This window comes from Talpa europaea, assembly GCF_964194135.1.
Source record: "Talpa europaea genome assembly, chromosome: 7".
NCBI classification, from domain to species: domain Eukaryota; kingdom Metazoa; phylum Chordata; class Mammalia; order Eulipotyphla; family Talpidae; genus Talpa; species Talpa europaea.
In genome coordinates, this window is record NC_140074.1 from 125,498,435 (window position 1) to 125,519,669 (window position 21,235).

Genomic DNA, 21,235 nt, shown 5'->3' on the forward strand with positions numbered 1-21,235 from the left:
CTCTGAGCACCTCTGTGCTCTGCGATGCCGCCCTTATAGCCTCAGTCTCTCAGCTCAGGTGTGCCCACTCACTCATGCCCACACCATACTCCAGGTGTCCACCGTCAGGCATATCCTGAGGCCACGCTCCTAAGCACCTCCTGCATTCAAGGCCGCAGGTGAGGGCCATAGAGGCCAACAACAAAAAAAGCCTGAGGAATCTTCATTTACCCTACAACTGAGGGTCTCTGTTTTCCCAGGGCATCTCCTGGTGTGGCCTGTGAACTTCCAGAAAGACAGCCCAAACTGTGCCAAGCCCAGGGCCTGGTGCATGATAGGTATTTGCCAGCCTTACTTCCTATTGTCTTCTAGTCTATCTTCTTAATATGTTTTTCTACTTATAAAAGTCATTTATGCTCATGATAAGATAAAAAAATACATCTAAAGAAGAAATAGAATGTTTTAAGCCAAGTGATCCTTAACCTGGTTAGCATAGGAACATCCCATGTGAGCAGAGACTCAGACCTCCGAAAGCCAACCTCTACCTGAATGAGCACACACAGGTGTGTTTAATAAACTTCTAGTTGATTCTAAAGTGCTTCCCTCATTCAAGGTCCCTGCTTAGGTTATTTCCAATGTTCTTCTACCACCCCACTGTGGATGAAGCTCTCTGCACATAACCTCCTGTCTATGGGTCTATTTATTGCCTTAGTACAGATTCCTAGAAATGGAAATGCTGAACCAAAGGGTGTGGGGAGACTATGAAGGCCCTTGGAACAGTCACTCTTCAGAAAGATGGTGCCAGCCCCCTCTCCCACCAGCCACTTACGAGGGTGCTTGTCTCATCACACCCCCATAATTATGGCCACTTTGGACAAAAAAGAATACAAGAATAGATGCTATTAAATTTGAAAGAAAAATTGCCTAGCTGGTTGGTTTTTTAAGAGAGGCATTTAGCAAGCTTTTCAGGCATAATTACTATTTAATCAAGCCTAGGAACTCGCAGGCTCATTATTTTCCTTTTGCACATGGTTGGTAATTTTGCCAGTGAGCACCCTGTGCCTCATCGTCTTCCCGAGTTTTTGCAGCTTGCGCCTGTGTTTTTCTGGAAGATTCTCCTCCCTCCTCCCTTTCCTCTCTCTGCACTGAGAACTGTAGCCGTGAGTTTCCTCCTCCTCCCCCAGAGGCTGGGTCAAGTACTCATCTCCCCTCAAGGGAGGCTTCTTACCTGAGGTGCTCACTCCGGCATGGGGGCAAGCGGCTGTTGCCCACTATCGAGAACGTTGCCAGAAACTCAGTGATCTTGTCTGTCATTTTCCATTTTTTCTCTTTTTCTGCGTCCAGCTAACTCTCACAAGCAAGGACACTGTAGGGTAAGTAAAAATGTCAGGCTTTTCTGCCCTCCCGCCATCAGGATAGATGAGGGAACCCTGTGATCCTGAATGCATGCCTAATGGCGGGCACCTGAAGTGGGTACACCTGGGCTAAGACTGTGCTTTTAAGGGCGGCGTCACGGGGACGCCAGGAGAAGCCGAAGCAGAATGAAAGAGAAGCCGAGAAGCAGCAGAACCCAGATAGAGTGAAGACTTGCTGGGGGGCTGGGAGGCTAGCAGCCAGCACCCCTGCCTGCCATATGCCTGGTGAACCCCAATAAAAGACCTGCAAAAAATCACTGAGGATTCTGACTCCTCTTTTACCCGGTCTGCATGGGCTCAGAAAACCTGCACTGTGGCCTGTCCTGCCCCTACAGACACCACCACAGTTCCTCCATGTCTGGCCCCTCCTGGGCCCTAGGGGAAGCCCTGCCGGACCAGCTCATTCCAGCCCTAGAGTGGAAAAAACCACCAGGTCCTCCCTTCTGCCCAAGGGGTGAAGGCCCCCAGGAGCCACAGGATTTGAAGGAAAGAAGTTTCCAGGCGGAGGGGACATGGAGCAGAGGACAGTACTCAATGGAATGTTAAATGTGTTCATGCTCCAACTACAGTCTCCTGTCTAGAAATTCCCTCCAGGGAACGCTCACACGTGATAATGCCATTACCAGTGAATTTTCCAGCTGTTTGCAATGGGGAAAAAGCTCATTTGTGGCAACTGGTTAAATAAATGAAGGACCTTCCGTATCATGGGATATGAGGCATTCGTGCCTGGCAGTTAAAAATAACGAGGCAAAAAGACAAGGAGACAGGCTTGCATAGATGTCAGGAAAACGTTTACTGTTAAATGAAAGTGGCAGGCAAAAGAGACATATGTTCAAAATGACCCCATTTGTGTGGAAGGAAGCAATTTTATGCAGCCAGCGTTTAATGAGAACCTTTCCATGCCAGGCACTGTGGATAAAAAACAAACCACACAGAGCCCCCGTCCCTGGGCCGCGCACAGCCAGCGGTTATAAACAAGCCGAAATAAGACTGGAGGGAGCTATTCACACTCGTATATTCTTGGCAGGGAGTATGGGGGCAGGGAGATGGTAGTAAACTCAGGTTTTCGCATTTAATTCTATGCCTCTATATTGTTTGAAATTTTTCACAATGTGCATCGTGTTTGTCATTTAAGGTAATTCAAAGTGAATAAAAGAACTAAATGGGAGCCACAGCTGGGGTTTGAGATACAGGCCTGGGCCTGATGTCCATTCTTTCCAGGCCCCAGAGAGGGGGACACCATCTCCTCACTTTCCAGGGACTCGTGGATTTAATCATTAACCTTTCAGGAAACAGCCAGTGAAACCACAATCACCATTGAGGGGGAAGTTTCGGGTTACCCCAGGGGTTACTGCCTGATCCACAGGCCCCAGGTCTCCGTCCTAAGTAATTTCTTGGGACACTATGTAGCCAGAGGTAATAGTTCTCTTTTTTCCAATTCTGAAAAATGTCCAGCCTTCAGAAAAATTACAAAAATAGTGGAACAAACACTTGTACTTCCTTCACCTACATTAGTTCCTAACAGCTTACCCACTGATTTCTCTCTTCTCCCCTTTTTCTATACGTATAATTTTTTTTCAAAGATTTATTTATTTATACAAGCACTGGGTACAGTCAGAAGCATGGGAGGGTGAGAAAATCACCAGAGTCAGAGCAGGGAGCAGAACAGGCAAAAGGACCGAAGTACACTGCTGAGGGGAGCAGCGGGCGGCAGGAGAGGTCTGCGCGCCATGTGGGACCCTCCTCTGGTGGCCGGGGAGCAGCCGGGGATCGAACCGGCGCTGCAGAGGCTGTGGGCAGCTTCGCAACCCAGCGCTCAACCTCTGCGCCACTGGGGAGGCCCATATACGTATAATTTTAATTTTTGCTGAATTGTTTGAAATTCAGCTATAGACGACGCGACACTATATTCCTAATCCTTCAGCTGGTGTCTACTAAGAACCAGATGCCCCACATAACCACGATGTAGTTTCCCAGTTGGGAAATATAACATCAATACTATGCTAGTGTCTACAATGCGACCTATATTCAAATTTTCCCCGTTGGCTCAAGAATGCCTTTTAACAGCTTCATTTTTGAAAAGATCTGGGATGGAATCCAGGATCATGTAGTGCATTTAGTTGTCCAGTTTGTTCAGTCTCCTTTAATGGCAGGTCGCTAGCTTACTTTGACCTTTCCTGACTTGGCATGTTTTAAAAGTCTAAGCCAATTGTGTTAAAGCGACAATTAAATATAATACTTGAATTCTATGGGTCATTCTCGTCCTAGAAACGTACATTCTCTCATGCTGCCAGAAGGTGGTGCTCTCAGAGGCCCTTGTGAATGGGCAATTTAAGAGAAAACAAACCAGATTGGTCTCAGTCTGATAAGGCTCACAATGGTAAAACATGATGTTAGAAACGCCCTTATATTTATAAAGGTGGTATTCTTCCAAGCGTGACTTCTCACCTATGACTCATAATCACTCGGGGATATTGGGGATATTGTTTGTCAGCATTCTGATTTGGAGGGTTAGGGTGGATCCTAAGATTCTGCATTTCTACATAGCTGCCAGGGACCATGCAGACCACAGGTGGAGAGGCAGGGGGTTAGAACAAACAGCACTGAAGCTGGGCTCATCTACTGCTCCCCACAAGTCGCCCTCTCTTTCTCAGCCTAAGATCTAAGAAAGTCTGCGCACTCAGCCGGGCTTTTCAGGGAGAACTCTGCGTGACACCTGCTGGGCCCGACGCTGGCCGGTGGTCACCAAAAACCCAAAGTTGCTGTTCAAGAACCTGACCCTTTCATCTGCAAAGAGGAGAGTGTGACATTCAATCCCAGGACGGTGTTTGTGGTGCAAGTGAAGTCTATTCTGATGCTCTAACCAAAAATAAAGACAAAAACTAGACAATCTAAAAGAATGCATAGTTGAGTGTGTCTAGGCTTCTCTGTGATAAATAGCTGGGGTCTCTGATAAATATTGAGCCACAGGCAACTCATACATTGGATTTTCATCTGTTCACTAAACACAATCATTCTCTTTAATTTTCTCACTTCCTCAAGCCTAGTTATCTCCAGGGCAGAGAGGACAAGAGAGGAGGCCCCGTCTATACAAGTTGCATAAGTGATAAAAGTGTACAGGGTGCTGATTTCTCCACATCCTTTCAACATTTGCTATCTTCTTGATGGTATTTTTTGGATACAAGGTATATATTTCTTGATAGTAGGCATCCTAATAGGTGTGAGGTGGGCCTCTCATTGTGATTTTGATTTGCATTTCCCAGTAATCAGTGAAATTGATCATCTTCTCATGCGCTGGAGAAATGTCTATTCAGATCCCTTGCTCATTTTTGAATTGGGTTGTTTTTGGTTGTTGAATTTTAGAAGGTCTCTGTATATTCTGGATATTAATCTCCAATCAGTTATACAATGTATAAATATTTCAGCATATGTAATATATTTCCCAAGCATTTTTTCTGTCTAGTTACTTTTTTTTTTTTTTAAGATTTATTTATTTATTTATATAAGCACTGGGTACAGTCAGAAGCGCGGGAGGGTGAGAGAATTCACCAGAGCCAGAGCAGGGAGCAGAGCAGGCAGAAGGACCGAAGTACACTGCTGAGGGGAGCAGCGGGCGGCAGGAGAGGTCTGCGGCCATGTGGGACCCTCCTCCGATGGCCGGGGAGCAGCCGGGGATGGAACCGGCGCTGCAAAGGCTGCGGGCAGCTTCACAACCCAGCACTCAACCGCTGCGCCACCGGGGAGGCCCCTGTCTAGTTACTTTTGAACAGAAGTCACTGGGACCCTCCCCTTGGCCGAGCCCTCACGGTGCACTGCCTCTGTTCAGCACAGGCGTGGCACACACTCACACATGCCCGTGCACAGAATCTTCTTTCTCCACTTAACATTGGTTCTGCCACACTGACTATTATTGGCTCTGAGAGGATTCAGGGCTCTAACCTGTGAGCTGCCCAGTAGCCTCAACCGACTGTGCTGGATTCTGCCCCAATGGAACCGTGGGCCTTTGCCTGAATGGCTTGGACCCATGTGCTTTGTTCAGATGCATCAGTTGCTCCCATCTTGAAGGAAGAGACCTGGTGGTGTTTACTTGGTGCCTGCTGTTCACAGAGGCTGTAGAAGGGCTGCCGTCTTTGATGCTGTTACAGGCATTGAGTGGTGCTGGTTCTTGCGGGTTTCTGCCTTTCAGGGCATCTGCTTATATTGGTGTCTTCCGTGCAGCCGCAGAACAGGCAGAGCCTTGCACACACCAAAAGCTCATTGTTTGTTGAATGAAGACTGATAAGCAAAGGAGATATGCTGGGCTGTTTAGAGTCATGCTGTCTGGATTTTAACTTTTTGCTTTAAATATCACATCCCCATATGCTAACACCTCCCACAAAACTGAGAAACACCTGTGTTGGTTTTGGCACAGGATCTGTTTGAGGTCAGGGCCGGGGCACCTTTGTTCTCTGGAGTGCTGTGCAGGTGTGTGTGCATGCGTGTGGGCCTGTGTTTACATGTCTGTCACTTCCGTACTCTTGGGACCAAGGCTTCGACAGTCACATCACCTCAAGACAGCTACTGGACTCTGGCAAACCAGAGATGACTACAGTAGACCAATGGGCCCCAGCTGCTCAAGTACAAGGATGCATCTTTAACATAAAAATGTTTACAAAGATTCCAACGTGAGCCTCTTTATTTTAGCATTTGTAGATGAATAAAAATATGTCCCCAGGCATTTGAGGGACTTTTGTAATGACTCCCAAGCCATCCAGATCTGGGGATCCACTTTTAACACTGGAAATGGTAACTCCTGGGAACATGTGACATTCTCAAATCGTCCCCCCAAGCAAGCAGGGTTGAAGACCCTGACTGCTCTGAGTAAAGCGACACCAGCGCAAACACCACGCCTGTCTGGTTCTTGGATGTATCTTTGGCCCCAAGCGTAGACTCTGGACCTTAGCAGGTGCTTACAAAGTGCTTCTTGCCAAAACAGTCATCAAGAGGAGCCGCTGGGTGGCTGGCTGGCCTCACTCACCAGCTCTGCACTCCTGCTGCACGCCGGCCTCGAAGAGCAAGATTCACAGTTCCAGGCCTGGCTTCTCGACCCCCACCTAACCAAGTGCAATAAACATCACACAACCTCGTGGTGAACCCAAGAAATGTCACCTGTCCCCAAGGCACCCTCTGCCTGGTTGCAGGAATGTAAGCTGGGCTCTCTTGGCAAATCTCTTTTCTCCATGGGGCTGCAAGAACTTCTGGAAGTATCATGTGGGGAAGGGGGAGGAATTCTGGTTGTGGTCACTGCTAAAGGTCCTGGCTGTCCAGGCCCCATGAAGACCAGGCACTCCACAGGTTGCGGCTACTTGGGGTGCATGGAGATCTCAGCATGGCTGCTAGCCCCAAGACCCATGTCCTGGCTCAGTGGGCACCCCCTGCGGTCACACATCTGAGGGAGCAGCAGCCTATGATAGCATAGGGCAGGCAGTGGGTTTTGGAGTGACTCACTCCTCCTAGTTTTGGGGACTCTCCTTTGCCTATTGCAACATTTCTGCTCCTCCCCAGGACAACTTCCCTTGGGGTGAGGGGCACCCAGGGCCTCAGGTTAAGCCTGTAGAGTTGTGTGAGGCAGTAAGGGCCAAAAGGAGCCTGGAGAGAACTAACAAGTTGCAGCTCAGCAAATGGCATTGGCTGGGCTCAGGCTCGGGGAGCAGCTGTGGGCTGATGTTTACATCCTCCGGTCATTCCTAAGCCATCAGACTTTAAGTGCAGTGCTCATGGGCCTATTGAAATGATCCCGGTTAAAAGCTTTAAGATAAACAGAAGACTTCTCCTTTGGCCATCTCGTTCTTATACAAACCGGCCAGAGAAGCAAACTGTAGACGGAGCTCGGCTGGGCTCAGGGACACACACTCTAATTAATGGCCCTGGCAGGACAGGACAGGGCTGCTAGAGGTGGTGTCAGATTCCAGCGCAGGGCTTGTCCATACTTTGGAAGGCACCGGAACCCATTCTGCTTCCTCTTTCTAGGACCCAGTCCCAGGCCCCTTCAAGGCCCAGTAGTGGGGGTTTCTTGGGTAGCAAGTTCTGGCTAGAACCACCCCAGCCCTGAGGAGGGGGGTGTCGGTTGCACCAGGAACTAATGGAGTAGTTTCTGGTTCTAAGCCAGAGGCTCTTATGCCAAGAGGTTCCAGGAAAACGAGCACATCCCAGTACAGGGAGGAAGTCAGGCAGCAAAGCGGGAGATTTTCCTAAGGAAGCCATTAAATCCTGGGGAAAGAATCCACGCCTGCCCAGATGAAGGTAGGAGGCAACTCTGCAGGTTTTGGAGTCTTTCTTTTTTCCCTAAAGCAAGAGAAAAACAGAAAGTACTCCCCTGTACTGCCTCTCAAAAGAACTGGGAAGAGACAATGCGTCTGTGTTCTGACACTCATTAGGGGACGGGAGGACGAGGAGAAAGAGGCAGAAGAGAAAAGGGCACGGAAAGTGGAAGCAGGGAAAGGAGGAGGGACGTGAGGGTTGGGAAGACGTGGGAGAAGATCAGAGGCAGAGGCAGACGCGACGCAGACGGCCAGGACTACGCTGCTGGGAAGGCAAACGGCTGTTGGCCTCTCTCCATTTAGGCGAGCAGGGAGGGGGTATCAGAGCTGCAAGAACATGAGCTCCTCCTGTCCATTCCCTTTGTCCTGGGTTGAATATTGTCCCCCCCAAATTCATGTCTACCTGGACTCTCCACGTGAGCTTGTGTGGAAACAGGGTCTTTGCAGCTGTCATTGGTTTAAGTGAGGATGTGCGGGGTCAGGATGGGCCCACCTCCAGGGACAGGTGTCCTTATGAGAAGGCCACGGGACAGGGGCACAGAGGCGGGGATCAGTGCCACAGCCCTACGTCCAGGGACACTGAGGGTTACCAGCCACCAGCAGAAGCCAGAAGAGGCAAGGAAGGTGCCTTTCCTGGATCCTTGGAGGGAGCGTGATATCGACCCCTTCTAGGTTTCTTACTTCTGGCCTCCAGAACTGGGGAGACCGCATTTCTGTTGTTTAATGTCGTGGTTCATGGTGATTTGCTGTGGCAGCTCTAAGAAATAAGTACAACTCACTTGCAGGAGAATCCTAGGGTATGTGAGACACGTCCAAGCTCACGGTGTCAGCTGGTGGCCTAGCCCCATTCCAAGTGGCCTTTCACATTTCTTCACTTGCTTCCCAGCATCCTTCATCCTCTGTGAAATGAAACTAAACTTTCTCTTTGATTGCCCAAGTTCATCTTGAAGGAAACATTCATTTCCCATTGAACAGTGAACTCTGTGTGAAGGCCCAGGCTTTAGGAAGATCTGGGGTTATGAAATTTTTCAATAAATTTACTCCTATGCTGTAAGAAAGCAATCTAGGGCCTCCCCGGTGGCGCAGCGATTGAGCGCTGGGTTGCAAAGCTGCCCGCAGCCTCTGCAGCACCTGTTCGATCCCTGGCTGCTCCCCGGCCACCAGAGGAGGGTCCTACATGGCACGCAGACCTCTCCTGCCTCCTGCTGCTCCCCTCAGCAGTGTACTTCGGTCCTTCTGCCTGCTCTGCTCCCCGCTCTGGCTCTGGTGAATTCTCTCACCCTCCCGCGCTTCTGACTGTACCCAGTGCTTGTATAAGTAATAAATAAATAAATCTTAAAAAAAAAAAGAAAGCAATCTAGGAGTTTATTACTTTTAAGAGGTGAGCACTGTCTCTAACCCTGAAATCGCCATGTGTTTCTTTACTCTGAGCAATTTTTTTTCAAAGCCCAAGTCCCGCTGGGGATATTGGACTTAAACATCCATGAAGACCTTTTACTAAGAAATGGGTTAAGAGCTCTTTCTGGGTTTTCAATGACATCAAATCCTATGGCACATAAATGAGTTTTTAACTATTTCATAGTTTCTCACCTCCTTTTGGATCATGTCTCTGAGAAACTGATAAAAGCTCTGGATACTCTCCCAGAAAACTGCAAACTCATGCAAGCTTTTACACAACACCCTCGGGGGATTCATAGCTAACAACCTTCTCCCCAGGTCTCACTCCGTGGCCCCAGCTGTATAGACTACCTTCAAATCACCCCCCTCAAGATCACCCCTCCCTTTCTCCCCCCACACCTTTTCACTTGAGTCACGTGGTCTAAGCAGAGCGGAGCCTGCCCTTTTCCTCCAACACGGTGGAGTGTCTTTAAAGAAACTGCACACCGGAGCTGAGTCCCTGCTGAACATCATCATTCAGCACCCTTCTTAAGACACTCAAACACTTGAATCAGCCCAGCAGAAAGTCCAGGAGACCACAGAGACTTTTTGAAGATGAACTAACTCCTAGAGCTGGAGGGTCCTGGGAAGACAGGCCGTCTTCCTGCTGTTCTTTGGGGACACCTCTCTCTTGCCTCAAGGTTTTTACGGACTCCATGCCCCCTCTTTGGAAGGTAGTGCTCCTCATCCCACATTTTCTACCTGGTGCCCTCTACCTCTCCCCAGGTCTTAGGTTAGATCCAACTTCCTCTTGAGCTCTTGCACTGACCCCCCAGACTCTGTGTTAGGATCAGCTTCCATGCACCCCCATTTGCTTTGAATTTCTCCATCGCACCATCTATCCCACTTGTCCCTGGCTCCTGACTCCTCTGGGCTGTATGTTCAAGGAGAGCAAGGACCACATGCTACCACCAGTTCCCAGCAGTGTCTTCAAGGCACGACAGTTCCCAGCAGTGTCGGGAATACACAGAATGATGGACACAAACCTGTTGAGGAAAGAAATGAACGCTGGGCTGGTTCAGCGCAGGGCTTCCCAACCTTGGTCCCACTGGCATCTTGGGGCTGGAGAGTCTTTGTCAGGTGCTGACCCGGGCATTGTATTTAGCAGCATCCCTGACTTCAATCCACCCACCCAGTTATGACAGTGAAAAATGTCTCCAGACACTGCCCTGGGAGCCGGGGAGGCAAAACCGTCCTGGTGGAAAACCACTGCTTGCGTGACGAATGACCTTGGTGTCGCTGAGCCCATCTTGGGTTCACGTCAAGGAGCAAGAGTTCAGTTCATGAGTTCATGCCAAGGGACACTCGCACAGGCCACCGGCCTCTGGCAACTGTCCAAAGAGGGAAAAAATTCCACCGCGTGTTGGCCAAGGAGCATTTTAAGGCCTCCAGTGACCTGTTACAATGTCAGGACACCAGAGGGAGCTCTAAGTCGCCAGTTCTGCGGCCCAGAACCCGGCCGTTCCCGGCGATGGTGACCAGATGTCCAGTTAAGCAATGAGCTCAGATACAGACGTTTGGCTATGACAGCTGATTAGGACAGCTGAAGCCAGGACCCAATGTTTGGAGAGTTTTAAGCATTACATCTACAGTGACATCTATGTGTTTGCTGTCCTACTCAGAAACACAGGCAGACGGCAAAAATAATGAGAAGTCCATTTACGCCCCACAAATAAGACAGGGTCTTCCCAGTCTCTGGGCAGTGACCTTATTCCAGCAGCAGCAAGGATCTGAGCTGACACCTCTGGGCTCTCCCCAGATCAAGATGCACAGAGCAGCAGACGCGAAGGTCATTAGGGGTCATCTACTCTTTTGCCTCCATCCTGAGTCCATGGCCTGAGACCTGGAAACCATATTAACATTTCTCTGTAGAACTTCGTGCGTGCCGTGCGTGGGAGCCTGAGGCTTTTATCCTCCAAATGCTCAGAACCATAAGTCTCATCTCCTGTTTGAGACATGAATCTGAGGCTTGGAGGTTAAACAGCTCCATTGTTTCTGCAGCTAGAACCTGGCTAGGACACCCTCGGCTCTCCTCCGCCCAGTGGTGATCCGGGGCAGAGGTCTGGGGAGGCTGCGGAGAGGGTGGGTCCTGAGGCCTTGGGGGTGGCTGCAGGAGGGAGCTTTGCCACTGTTGTTGGATTAAAGAGGAGGCCCAATTAAATTTGAATTTCAGATACATGAATACTTTTCTAGTATAAGTCCCAAACATTACAGGAGACATACTTATGCCCCCAAATGACTGGCTGTTGATCCAAAATTCATATTTAACTGGGCATGCTGGAATGTCCTTATTTGGGTGTCTTTGGCTCAGCCTGACAACCTCTACCAGGGACAGGCTTGGGGTCTGGGGTTGGGAAGCCAGCATGAAGGAGCAGCCTGGTATTCATGATTCAGTGTTTACAGCTCAGACTCCCTGGGGGCCTGAGTCCAGGAGACCACTAGGCCTTGGCCTGTGGGATTGCCTGCTGGGGAGATTGCTTGGTCCTCTCTGCCTCCAGAGAGCCTGAGGCCCCTCGAACACTGCAGATACCCTCTGTGTGTGTAGCCTGTCAGAAGATGACATTTCACAGGTCTGTGAAGAGTAAAGATCAAATTTATTTAATACAACACCCCACAGCTGTGTCACTGAGGCAGCTGGGGCCAGGGGCTTCCGGTAGGTGCTCTCATGAAATTCCACAGCAGAATGGCCACAGCCCCTCCACCCCCGCCTCAAGACACAATCAGAAACATCATAAGACCTCAGGAGACCACTTCCTTAGCAAGGAATAAATAAAAAAAAAAATTAGTAAGAAAAATAAGCATTTGATTTTTCTATTAAAAATATTTGCTGTAGGCAACCATCTTCCTGTCTTCCAGCCTGCAGCAGAGTAGAGGAAAAGAAAGAAAGGGTATAGGAAACAGCTGAAGAACATCTGCGCTTTGTCCACTTCATTTTCTGTCTGGTGCCTTGCCCGGAACGGATGAGCCTTGTCTTCAAGTTGCATCTCCAAGATGTTGCTCCCAAACAGCTCTGTGTTCCCATTTGTGGAGGTCAAGGTCATGGAGGGGACAGGGGGGCAGCTGCGTGACTAGCGCCGTGAACCACAGGCCCTTGAAGGGCCAAAGACAGAGAGAGAGAGACCAGTCCCTGAGGGAGTTCCCTCGCTGGAAGGACAGACCCAACAAGAACAGGTTTCTGTGTATGAGGGTACTTGGAAAAGTTCCTGATCTCTGTACAAGACAAAACATTCAAGTTTCAAAATATCCCAATGGCCTGATGACCCTGAACCTCCTTCTGGCACTCACCACTCCTGAGGACACTCCGCCTTGGTGGACGGCGGGTCGCGTGGGAAATGAACCAGCCCCTTGGTTTCTCCTGCAGCCCGCACATGCGGGAGGAGGGATTTAGGAACTGGTGGCTTGGCCTGAGGAATCACTATGTTCAGTGGGAGTGGGGCAGGCTCATAAATAAGCGCACAGAGTTCTTGGAATATGGGAATCATCTCCTCCTCTTGGAACGTGCCTGTCCTCCCAGGGACGAGCCTCTGTCCTCGAAGTCCTAAGTTCCATCAAGGGAGCCTTCCGTTCTCTGGTGATAAGAGATGAGACAAGCGATGGTCACACCCCCAGGACTGAAGAAGAAAACTCTGCAGCTGCAGCCCCGTGAGGGCTGGTACCCCCACCCCGGTGGGAGGCAGCTCCTGCCCACACTGGCACCTCCCTTCCCTGAATGCCTGCTCCGTACAGCTTGCAGCCTCAACGCCCCATGTGCAAGACGCACATCAGGCCATCAACCAGCTTCACCCAGCACCCATAAGGCACACAGTACTGAGTCTCTCGGCACCATGACCACCCACAGAGGAAAAGGAATCAAGTTAAGAGAGACCTGGGTTTTTTGCTCCAGTTCTGCCTCTAATAGGGGAGGTAGCTTCTCTAGGTCCGTTTTTTTTTTTTAATTAATAAAATGAAGAACTGAACTCTAATGGTCTAATTGCATGTTTCAAAATGCTATGATTCTGCCTTCAAAAGGAATGAAATTCTGATACATTTGAAGAGATTAAACCTTAAAGACATTATGCTAAGTGAAATGAGCCAGACACAAACTGAACACATACTGTGCGGTTCCAGGCGCCCAGAGCAGTCAAACTCAGAGGCAGAAACCAGAACAGTGGGTGCCAGGAATGGGGGCGGGGAGGGGGGCAGTGTGGGGTAGAGTTTAGGGGGGCAGAGTCTCTGGAATGATGAAAAGATTCTACGGCTGGATGGTGATGATGGCTGTTGAACTTAATGCTACTGAATTGTACACTTTAAAAGGGTAAAAATAGTAAATCTCATGCTGTGTTTATTTTTACTACCATAAAAACAAACAAACAGTCCCCTGTGCTATCGTGTCCAAAATTTTGTCCATAAGGTGTTTGTGTCCATCCATCAGGGGCTGGACCTCCCTCTCACCCGGTCACTGTTATCTATCAGAGGATGCCAGGAGCTGCCACGGAAAATTTTATAAGTCATCAATTGTTGGCGAACAAGGGTGCCGGAAGTAGAAGGTGGAAGAGACCCCCACAAGCTGGGAAGCTGTTTAGAGGTGGTTAGGGGACCCTAGCCAGGCAACGAGGGGTCACGGAAGACTCCGGAGAAGTCACTCAGGAGCCGGCCTCAAAGGTGGAGTGGATTTTGACAAATGGATGGAGCACAGGGGTGAAAGAGTGGAGGGTATCGGAAATGCAGGAGCAGAGGGGGGCCAAAGAGCAGACAGGATCTGAGCCCATTGCCCTGCACACTCTGTGAGCTCCAGGCGCCCTGCTGCTGGTGGAACTTGGGGAGGCAAGGGCAGGAGAAGCTGTGAGGATTGGCCCAGGTATTGGGGAGCCGGCCACTGGACTGGCTGGCTACCCAAGGGTGGCTGACAGTTTCTCTTGTTCTGGCGCTGCTGGATCTGAGTTGCCTCTTGGAACAGGATGCAGGCCCTAGGGGCTCCAGGTGGAGGGTCCAGGCTCAGCTCCTCCCTGCCAGGAGAGACCCGGCAGGCGGGCCAAGAACTGTGTGGGCCCCAGAGGACTGGAGGCCTGCCAGCCCTGGCAGCTACCCTCGCCCCACTTCCTCGGCTCATGGCCAGTCTTTTGCAGGCCCCAGACCAAGACCTCCCCAGACCTCCTCTCTCTCTCGGGAGGAATCCAGTGCTCAGGGAGCTGCTGCAGGATCTGCCCCACAGACAGGAAGGGCTGGGCCACTCTCAACTGGGCTTTGGGGATTTTGAAGTAAAGGTTAAAACACTTATATCCAGGACCTGTGCTTAAATCAGGGACCAGCCATCAGCAGCCTAGTTATAGCCATAAAGTCCCTTCCCCCCGCTTCCCCGCTTTCTGGCCAGAACATGGTGTGTGAGCCCTCAAAGGTCACTCTGTTTCTCACCCCCAGGATTTCTCCTTCCTGCTTCTAGAAAGTGCACCCTAGAACACTTCCAACAGGCCTGGTCTATGCTAGGGGCTCATTTCATCCTTGCAACAACCAGGGGAGGGGGTTTCATGACCTCCAATTAACAGATGAGGAAACTGAGGCTCAGCGGGATTAGGCCATCTGCTCATAGTAACACAACTAGCACATGGGCAATTAGGGGAAGCAAAGTTTTAATGTGGGTCTCGGATTCCCAAGCCAAAGACTGGCTGTGGCTGAATCCTGGGCTTTGGGTAAGTTACTCCTTGAGTCCCCTCCTGTGACTGGGTATTTCAGGGCCAAGTGAAGAAAATCTCCTATCCATACTCCCAAAGGGTCTGAAGAAAAGAGTTTTAAAATAGATCGTCAACTAGTTTTTAGGTGGCCGCAGGGAGGGGACAGAGAACTTGGCACACGCGTGTCTCATTTAACGCTTCAGGCAATCCTACAAGACGCTACTGTGTCACCACCCTTGTCCTGCAGATGGGGGAGCTTAGGCTTGAGGAAGACAGGACCACCCAAACCAGGCTGGCCAGCTGGACTTTCACTCAGGCCGGGGTCCCAGCTCCTGGGCACTTCGCATTGCACCTCATTGCCCGCTGGCTCCCAGAAGGGGAGGAGTCACCTTTTTTCAGTAAGAAGACAAGTTTCTCTCCAAGATCCCAGACCTATGCAGGTCCAGATTCACCCCTGCAAGAACAGGGTGTTCTCTTTCTTGTTATCTGTCTGCATGGCTCACAAACACGATTGATAAACAAGGCAAAAATGGCAGAGGAAAAATGAAGTCAGAATGTGCCATTGAAGCAAGTCAAACAATACTAAATTAGTATTTGGCTAAGTGACTATCTCATTGTTAAGATATTTCCTCCAATATGTTTTCAGAAGCAACGGCCATTAAACAAGAGGGAATGATCGCCAGGTTTGATTTCAGGAAGGAAATCCCCTCCCATTTCCCTGCTAGGCAATTCAATTAATTTTCTCCTGACCCTCACTACCTGATTATTAGGGAAACTATACCTGCTTCTCTTATAAACAAAATGCAACCGCTTAAAGATTCAAAATCCCTTTCCCCACAGGGCGGGAGTCCCCATGCTCCCGCCAAACAGCTTAATTCTTGTGTGGGGAGGTCTAATAGGGGGAGCTCCCAGGATGCTCCTGGGAGCAGACTGCAGGGCACAGGGGCCAGGGGAAAGGGAAAACTCCATCTCCTAGAGCTCAGAGCCTTTGTCCAGTGAGACCATTTGGCCTGAAGACAAAGTAAACAAGGCCTGTAGCTCCAGGCGACCTGCCTGGGTGGACACAGCCGTGTTTCTCGAAGCAGAACTTCTCTTTATTTCGGGTTCCACACTGTGCAGGAAGCAAAGCCGGCACTTGCTACTGTTTCCAGGTCTTGATGGCTAAGGCAGTGACATGATTTTTTGGGCTGCCCAGGGAGTCTGGAGACTTGGGTCCTAGTCCTGGCGCTGCCAGCAGCCAGCTGGACAAACTGTTCGACCCGCTCAGGCCTCGGTTTTTTCATCTATACATCTGGCTCCCTGCCCTGCCACTCAACTGTCTCTGGTTTAGGAGTTGGCTTGGATTTAAGCTAGAAAAAGACACTCATTTCATTTCTCTTTCCCTTAAATGATAGCAGTCCTCCATAAAAAGAATGTCAGTGACTTCCTGTCTGTCAAAAGTATAATGAGCTCTGTTTTACAAGAATCCAGGCTTAGGCAAAACAAAGGAAGCCAGAGGGCCTGTTGCAAGAGCTACCAGCAATCTTGCAAAAAGTTCTTTCCAGACCTTAAAGCAGCAGTTCATGAGGCCAATCCCTCCTTCCTTAAGGTATCAGACACCAAGTGAACTCCTGTGCTGCCAGGGAGCTCCTAAAAAGCTGGGGAGTAGGAGAGGCGAGACAGGTCTTTGCAAAACCCCAACTTAGAACTCTGGATTTCTTTTAAACATTCCCATCTGCCCAACAGAAACTTCTTAAATTCCCTAATTTTTTGCAGAATAAAACCTCATAACTGAGGCCTTCGCTTCCTTCACATGTAAGCCCTTCTTATCTCCCCAGCCCCTTGCCACTGTTACCTCTTTGCCTTTTCTGGACTACTTGAAACTGTGGTGACACCTTCACCTCTGCTAATCCTTCTACCTGGGCTCTGCTGTAACCTGACTCATTCAAGGCCCATCCAAACAACCCCTCCTTGGTGAGCGAGCTAACCAGGAGGAAGGAAGCAGTTCACGTCTGTGTTCCCAGTCTCTGGTGTAGCTGTTATCTCCTGTCTAAACAGCCATAACTTGTCTGATTCCCATTTTGGATTGAGGACCTTGGGTGTCTCCTGCAGGAGAGGACCTCATGTGTAAGGGTGACTGGCCTGGACACTCAGAATTGGATGAGCTGTCAGATTCTCCATCCTCCCAAGCAGAGGCTCAAATCTGCCTCCCTTCCCAAGTGTGAGCCTGGGGACCAGGAACAAACGGATCCTTTGCTCATTTGGAGCTCAGTGCCCTTGGTCCCCAATCCTTTGGTGTGAGACTTAAAGGTTTCCCTTCATTGTGGGCTGAGATACAGTGCTGGAAACAGTGGGAGAGAATATTCCAGATCACAGCGGTCCAGAAAACCCAGCTAGTCTGATGACAAAGTTCCCACCAGTCTAGGCTGGTCAGAGGAGCTCCTGGTCTAAAAGAGACGAGGTTGGTATGGGGAAAAATTCGTGGGAAAGCAGAACCTGGGTGAGTCAGGAAACAGTTCACTGTTGGATGGGTTATTTAAACAAAAGTATATGAATTCTGTACTTACAGAATATCTGTTCTCCATGAAATCTGAAAAACAAAGGATAATGTGGAAGTGAGCAACGCAAAGAGCATGTTGGGCTCCCCCCAGCATCTCAGGGCAGAGCAGGCAGATTAAGGGGGGGTCGGGGGTACAGGAGGAGACCCTCCCCCCATCCTTAGCCTCCACACAGCCTCCCCTGGAAGCTGGCTCCACATGACAAGAGTATAAAGCATCTGGAAACTCATTGAAATTTTAAACAGCTTTAAAAAATTAGTCCATGCTGTTTTAGGCAAACACGGAAAACTACAGAAAAGTAGAAAGTAATAGATAAAAATTGTCTCAGGCTCCTATCTTTAAAACCTGTTGATACTTACGTTTGCCAGTTATTTTCTACTTTGGGTAGGATTTTTTAAAAAGTCAAAATTATTCACTACCTGACATTTTATATCCCCTCTTTTTCACATGGCTCAATTTTATAAACATTTTCTGGTACCTTCTTAAACACAATCATTAGTGGCTGCAAAATTATCATGAAATGATGGTATCACTGTTTACTTAACCAGTTTCTCCTTTTAAAAATTTAGGTTCTTTCCAAGTTTTTGCTGTTTTAGATAATGTGCCAGTATCCTCTTTGGGAATAAAGCTCTCAACAGACTCCACACTGGTTTGACCATTCCTAGGAGCAGGATGGACGGAGGAGGGATAAGCACTGCCAAACCTCTTGGCAAGACCAACCAAGTGCTGTCTGCAGGGCAAAGCCACCCCTCTCCTGTCCCTGGGGAGCCTCATTCAACTGTTCCAGAGGACACACCATCTTTCACCAGAGTGCATGCCCGGTCTCGCTGGACCTGCCAGGCTGTGGTGGTGAAAGTGGCCCCAGGAGGATGGCAGGAAGATGATGGCGGGGGACAAGAAAGAATGATGAGAACAGGAAACTCTGCACTGAGGTGAGTGGTCCCCACCTGCATTGGCTGGAGATGATTTCATTACAAAAGTCAAGAGAGGGCTACAGCTTTTTCCCCTGGACAGAACCAGTTCCCCCTCACAGCAGAGCTTCTGAATGGGCAGGAGCCCCCAACAGCCCACTGTGCACACAGACCGAGGACAGAGACCATGGCGGCCTCGCCTGCTGCTTGGGGAAGGCCTAAGACATGTGGGAAGTGGGTGGCGCTGTTCTTGCTAGTGGCGGAGGGAATGCCAGGAAGGTCGTTCTGCCTTCCCAGAGCTGGGTTTTACAGGAGAGGGCCCTCCGAAGCACCTCGGTTGCTACCTCGCCGCCCCAGCTCCAGTCAGGTCCTGTGTCCAGGACAGTCTCCTCTCTCACAGAGGCAGTCACGGCCCCTCTGCTTCTTTCTCTAATTTAAAATATCCTGTTTCCACAAGTCCACTTCCCCCTCGAGCCCTGTCTTATCACAGCCCCATTGTGAGTCTCCTCTAAAGGGAACAGGGCCAGAAGTTCCTTGGGGGCCCCTTCTGTCCTGGCCGGGCCAGAGGCAGGCGTCCAGGCCAAATGGATGAATCAGCCCGACCGCGAAGTCCAGCCATTGTGTAAACTTCCACACATTGAGTGGGGCCCTGGGCAGCACCCCCACCCCCACCCCAGATCTGACCTGGGAGGACCCACAGAACCCCAGGCTTCCCAAAGCCCCAAGGGCTCTGGAATCAGACGCCAGAGGGAAAGATCCTCAAGCAATGTGAATGTGAGGTGCCCAAATTCCCAATCAGCTGGGGTTGCTGCCGGGAGGCTGGGCCTCTGCTCTCGGCAGTGCTGTTTCTCCTTGGTAGTGGAGCAACTACACAAAAATAGGAGCTGGTGGGTAGAACCCATCTCTTTTCATGGAATGTTTTCCTTTTCTTCACCCTCTTGCCTTCTCGGGCAGGAAACGCCACCCTGGGGGCAGGCAGTGCCCGCTGGGCCTCACAGGATGGGTGGGACGGGCCCTCCAGAGGGGCCTGACTTAGGGACCCTCTGTTCTTTGGCTCTTTCTTGATGACCAGCCACTCCTGGCTTACCATACATCTGCACCCCTATAAGAAACACCTAGAAGGCAAGGAGAAAGCAGAGTGGAGGCCGAAGGAACAGGTACTCAGATGGGAAGTTGGGCCTGTCTGGCCCAAAAGACATAGGTCAGTGTTGGGAGCTGAACTTGACCTCTATTTCCAGAGCCGCACTGCCAGGTGGATGTGCTTGGGCACCTCCAGAAGTGGGCATAGGCAAAGCTCGAGCACTGGCATCCAGGGGGAAAGCCAGCTCTCCTGCTGGAGAACGAGACTTCCTCGATTCCTCTCAGCAAGGTTTCTTAACTTTGGTACTGTTGACGTTCTGGGCTGGGTAATTCTTCATGGCAGGGTTTCCTCTATATCATAAGATGTTTAGCAGCAACCCTGGCCTCTGCCCATTAGATATGGTAGCACAGTCCCCACCCCACCCCAAATATGATAAGCAAAACTGTCTCCAGACACCACCAAATATCTCCTGTTTCCCCTGCTTGAAGCTGTGGGACTCTCATCCTGGACCTGAGTTCTCTCCTAGGGAAGAGCTTGGCCACATGGCTGACTGGAATAAACCACTTTACTCTTCAGTTTTCAAATCCAGTGTAAATATAAGTTAAGAGATTTTGCTTTGAATGACCTGAAAGTCATTTCATAGGGCACTTTCAGGATAAGCTGGAGCACTGTCACCCATCCAGCGCTGGCTCAGAGCGAAGCTCATGTGGAAACACTCCTGGCTAGCCCACTGGGGCAGCGTTGACAATGGCTAAGACCCCGAAGCAACCTAAGCGCCCACCGATAAGGGACGGGACCAAGAAGGCGTGGCCTGTCCACCGTGGTGGGAACTATTCAGCCATCAGGAAAGATAAATTTTGCCATTTTCAGCAAAATGGAAGGATCTTGAGGGCATGGTGAAGGTGAGCTAGGAAGATAAAGACAATGTTGGATGACGATTCCTCTCTGGGGGGGGATAGAAGGAAACCAAAAAGATGAACTGACAAAGCACAATAAAAATAAACTAGTGGACATGGATAAGAGAACAGGAGAAGAGGTGGAAGAAGGGATGAAGCCGGTGTAAAGGGTGTGGTGGGAAATTTGTTGTTACTTTTTGTTTTTCTTAAATAAGATAAAACTGTACTAAACACACACACGGAGTTCACACAGCTTGACCAGGCCAAGTGAAAGAGTGAAGTTGTGGGCCTCCTTGGTGGCACAAGGGGTTAAGCACAGCGCTATGAAGCTATTTGCAGCCTCTGCAGCACGAGTTCGATCCCTGGCCAGGGAGCTACCCACATGACACAGCAGACCTCTCCTGACTCACCCGCTGCTCCCCTCAGCAGTGTATTTCAGTCAGTCTGCCTGTTCTGCTCCCCACTCTGTCTCTGGTGAACCCTCTCATCTCCCACACCTCCGGCCTGTACCCCAGTTCTTGCATGCATAAATAAAATATATCTTTAAAAAAAAAAGTGAAGTTGCCCACGGGGCCCTGGACACTCAGACATTTCTAGAGGGCTCCCTACTCAGCTATCATTTCTCTTTTGGATCTTGTTCTAGTCAAACACTAGATAAACAAGGCAGAGGAAAAGGAAAAGTCAGACCTTTCCGAAGATTAGTCAGAGCCAGTGAGAAAAAAGGAGGAAGCTGATGACAAATGAGGAGAGGCTGGCAAGGGCTTTCCACTCCAGGTGGCCCTGCCACCCAGCTCATCAGAGCCGGGAGCCAGCCTCAGGAGGGCCCGGTCTTTAGGGCTGGGTCTAAAGGGCTGGGTGCGGGGTTGGGGGAGTGAGGGTGTGTGGCCTCAGACTGTTCTGCCTGAAGCTCCAGGTCAAAGGGGAGGGGAGTAAGTGGGTTCCAGTTAAGTGTTAAGAGAGAAAGGCACCAAACGGTAACCTGAACTGCTTCTTTAAAGGCCCACCCCTTAGCACCACCTACATCCCTGCTCA

General features: G+C 50.0%; 1 protein-coding gene across 1 annotated transcript in view; it reads right to left on the reverse strand.

The window, feature by feature from the left end:
- Nucleotides 1–12,668: 12,668 nt before the first annotated feature.
- Nucleotides 12,669–21,235, reverse strand: part of PECAM1 (platelet and endothelial cell adhesion molecule 1) — a gene marked incomplete at both ends in the record, with an annotated part of 52,933 nt that continues 44,366 nt past the window's right edge. The window contains 2 exons of the mRNA XM_084238902.1: nt 12,669–12,698; nt 17,325–17,347. Coding sequence (XP_084095028.1) covers nt 12,669–12,698; nt 17,325–17,347 — 53 coding nt within the window. The remainder of the gene's footprint in view (nt 12,699–17,324; nt 17,348–21,235) is intronic.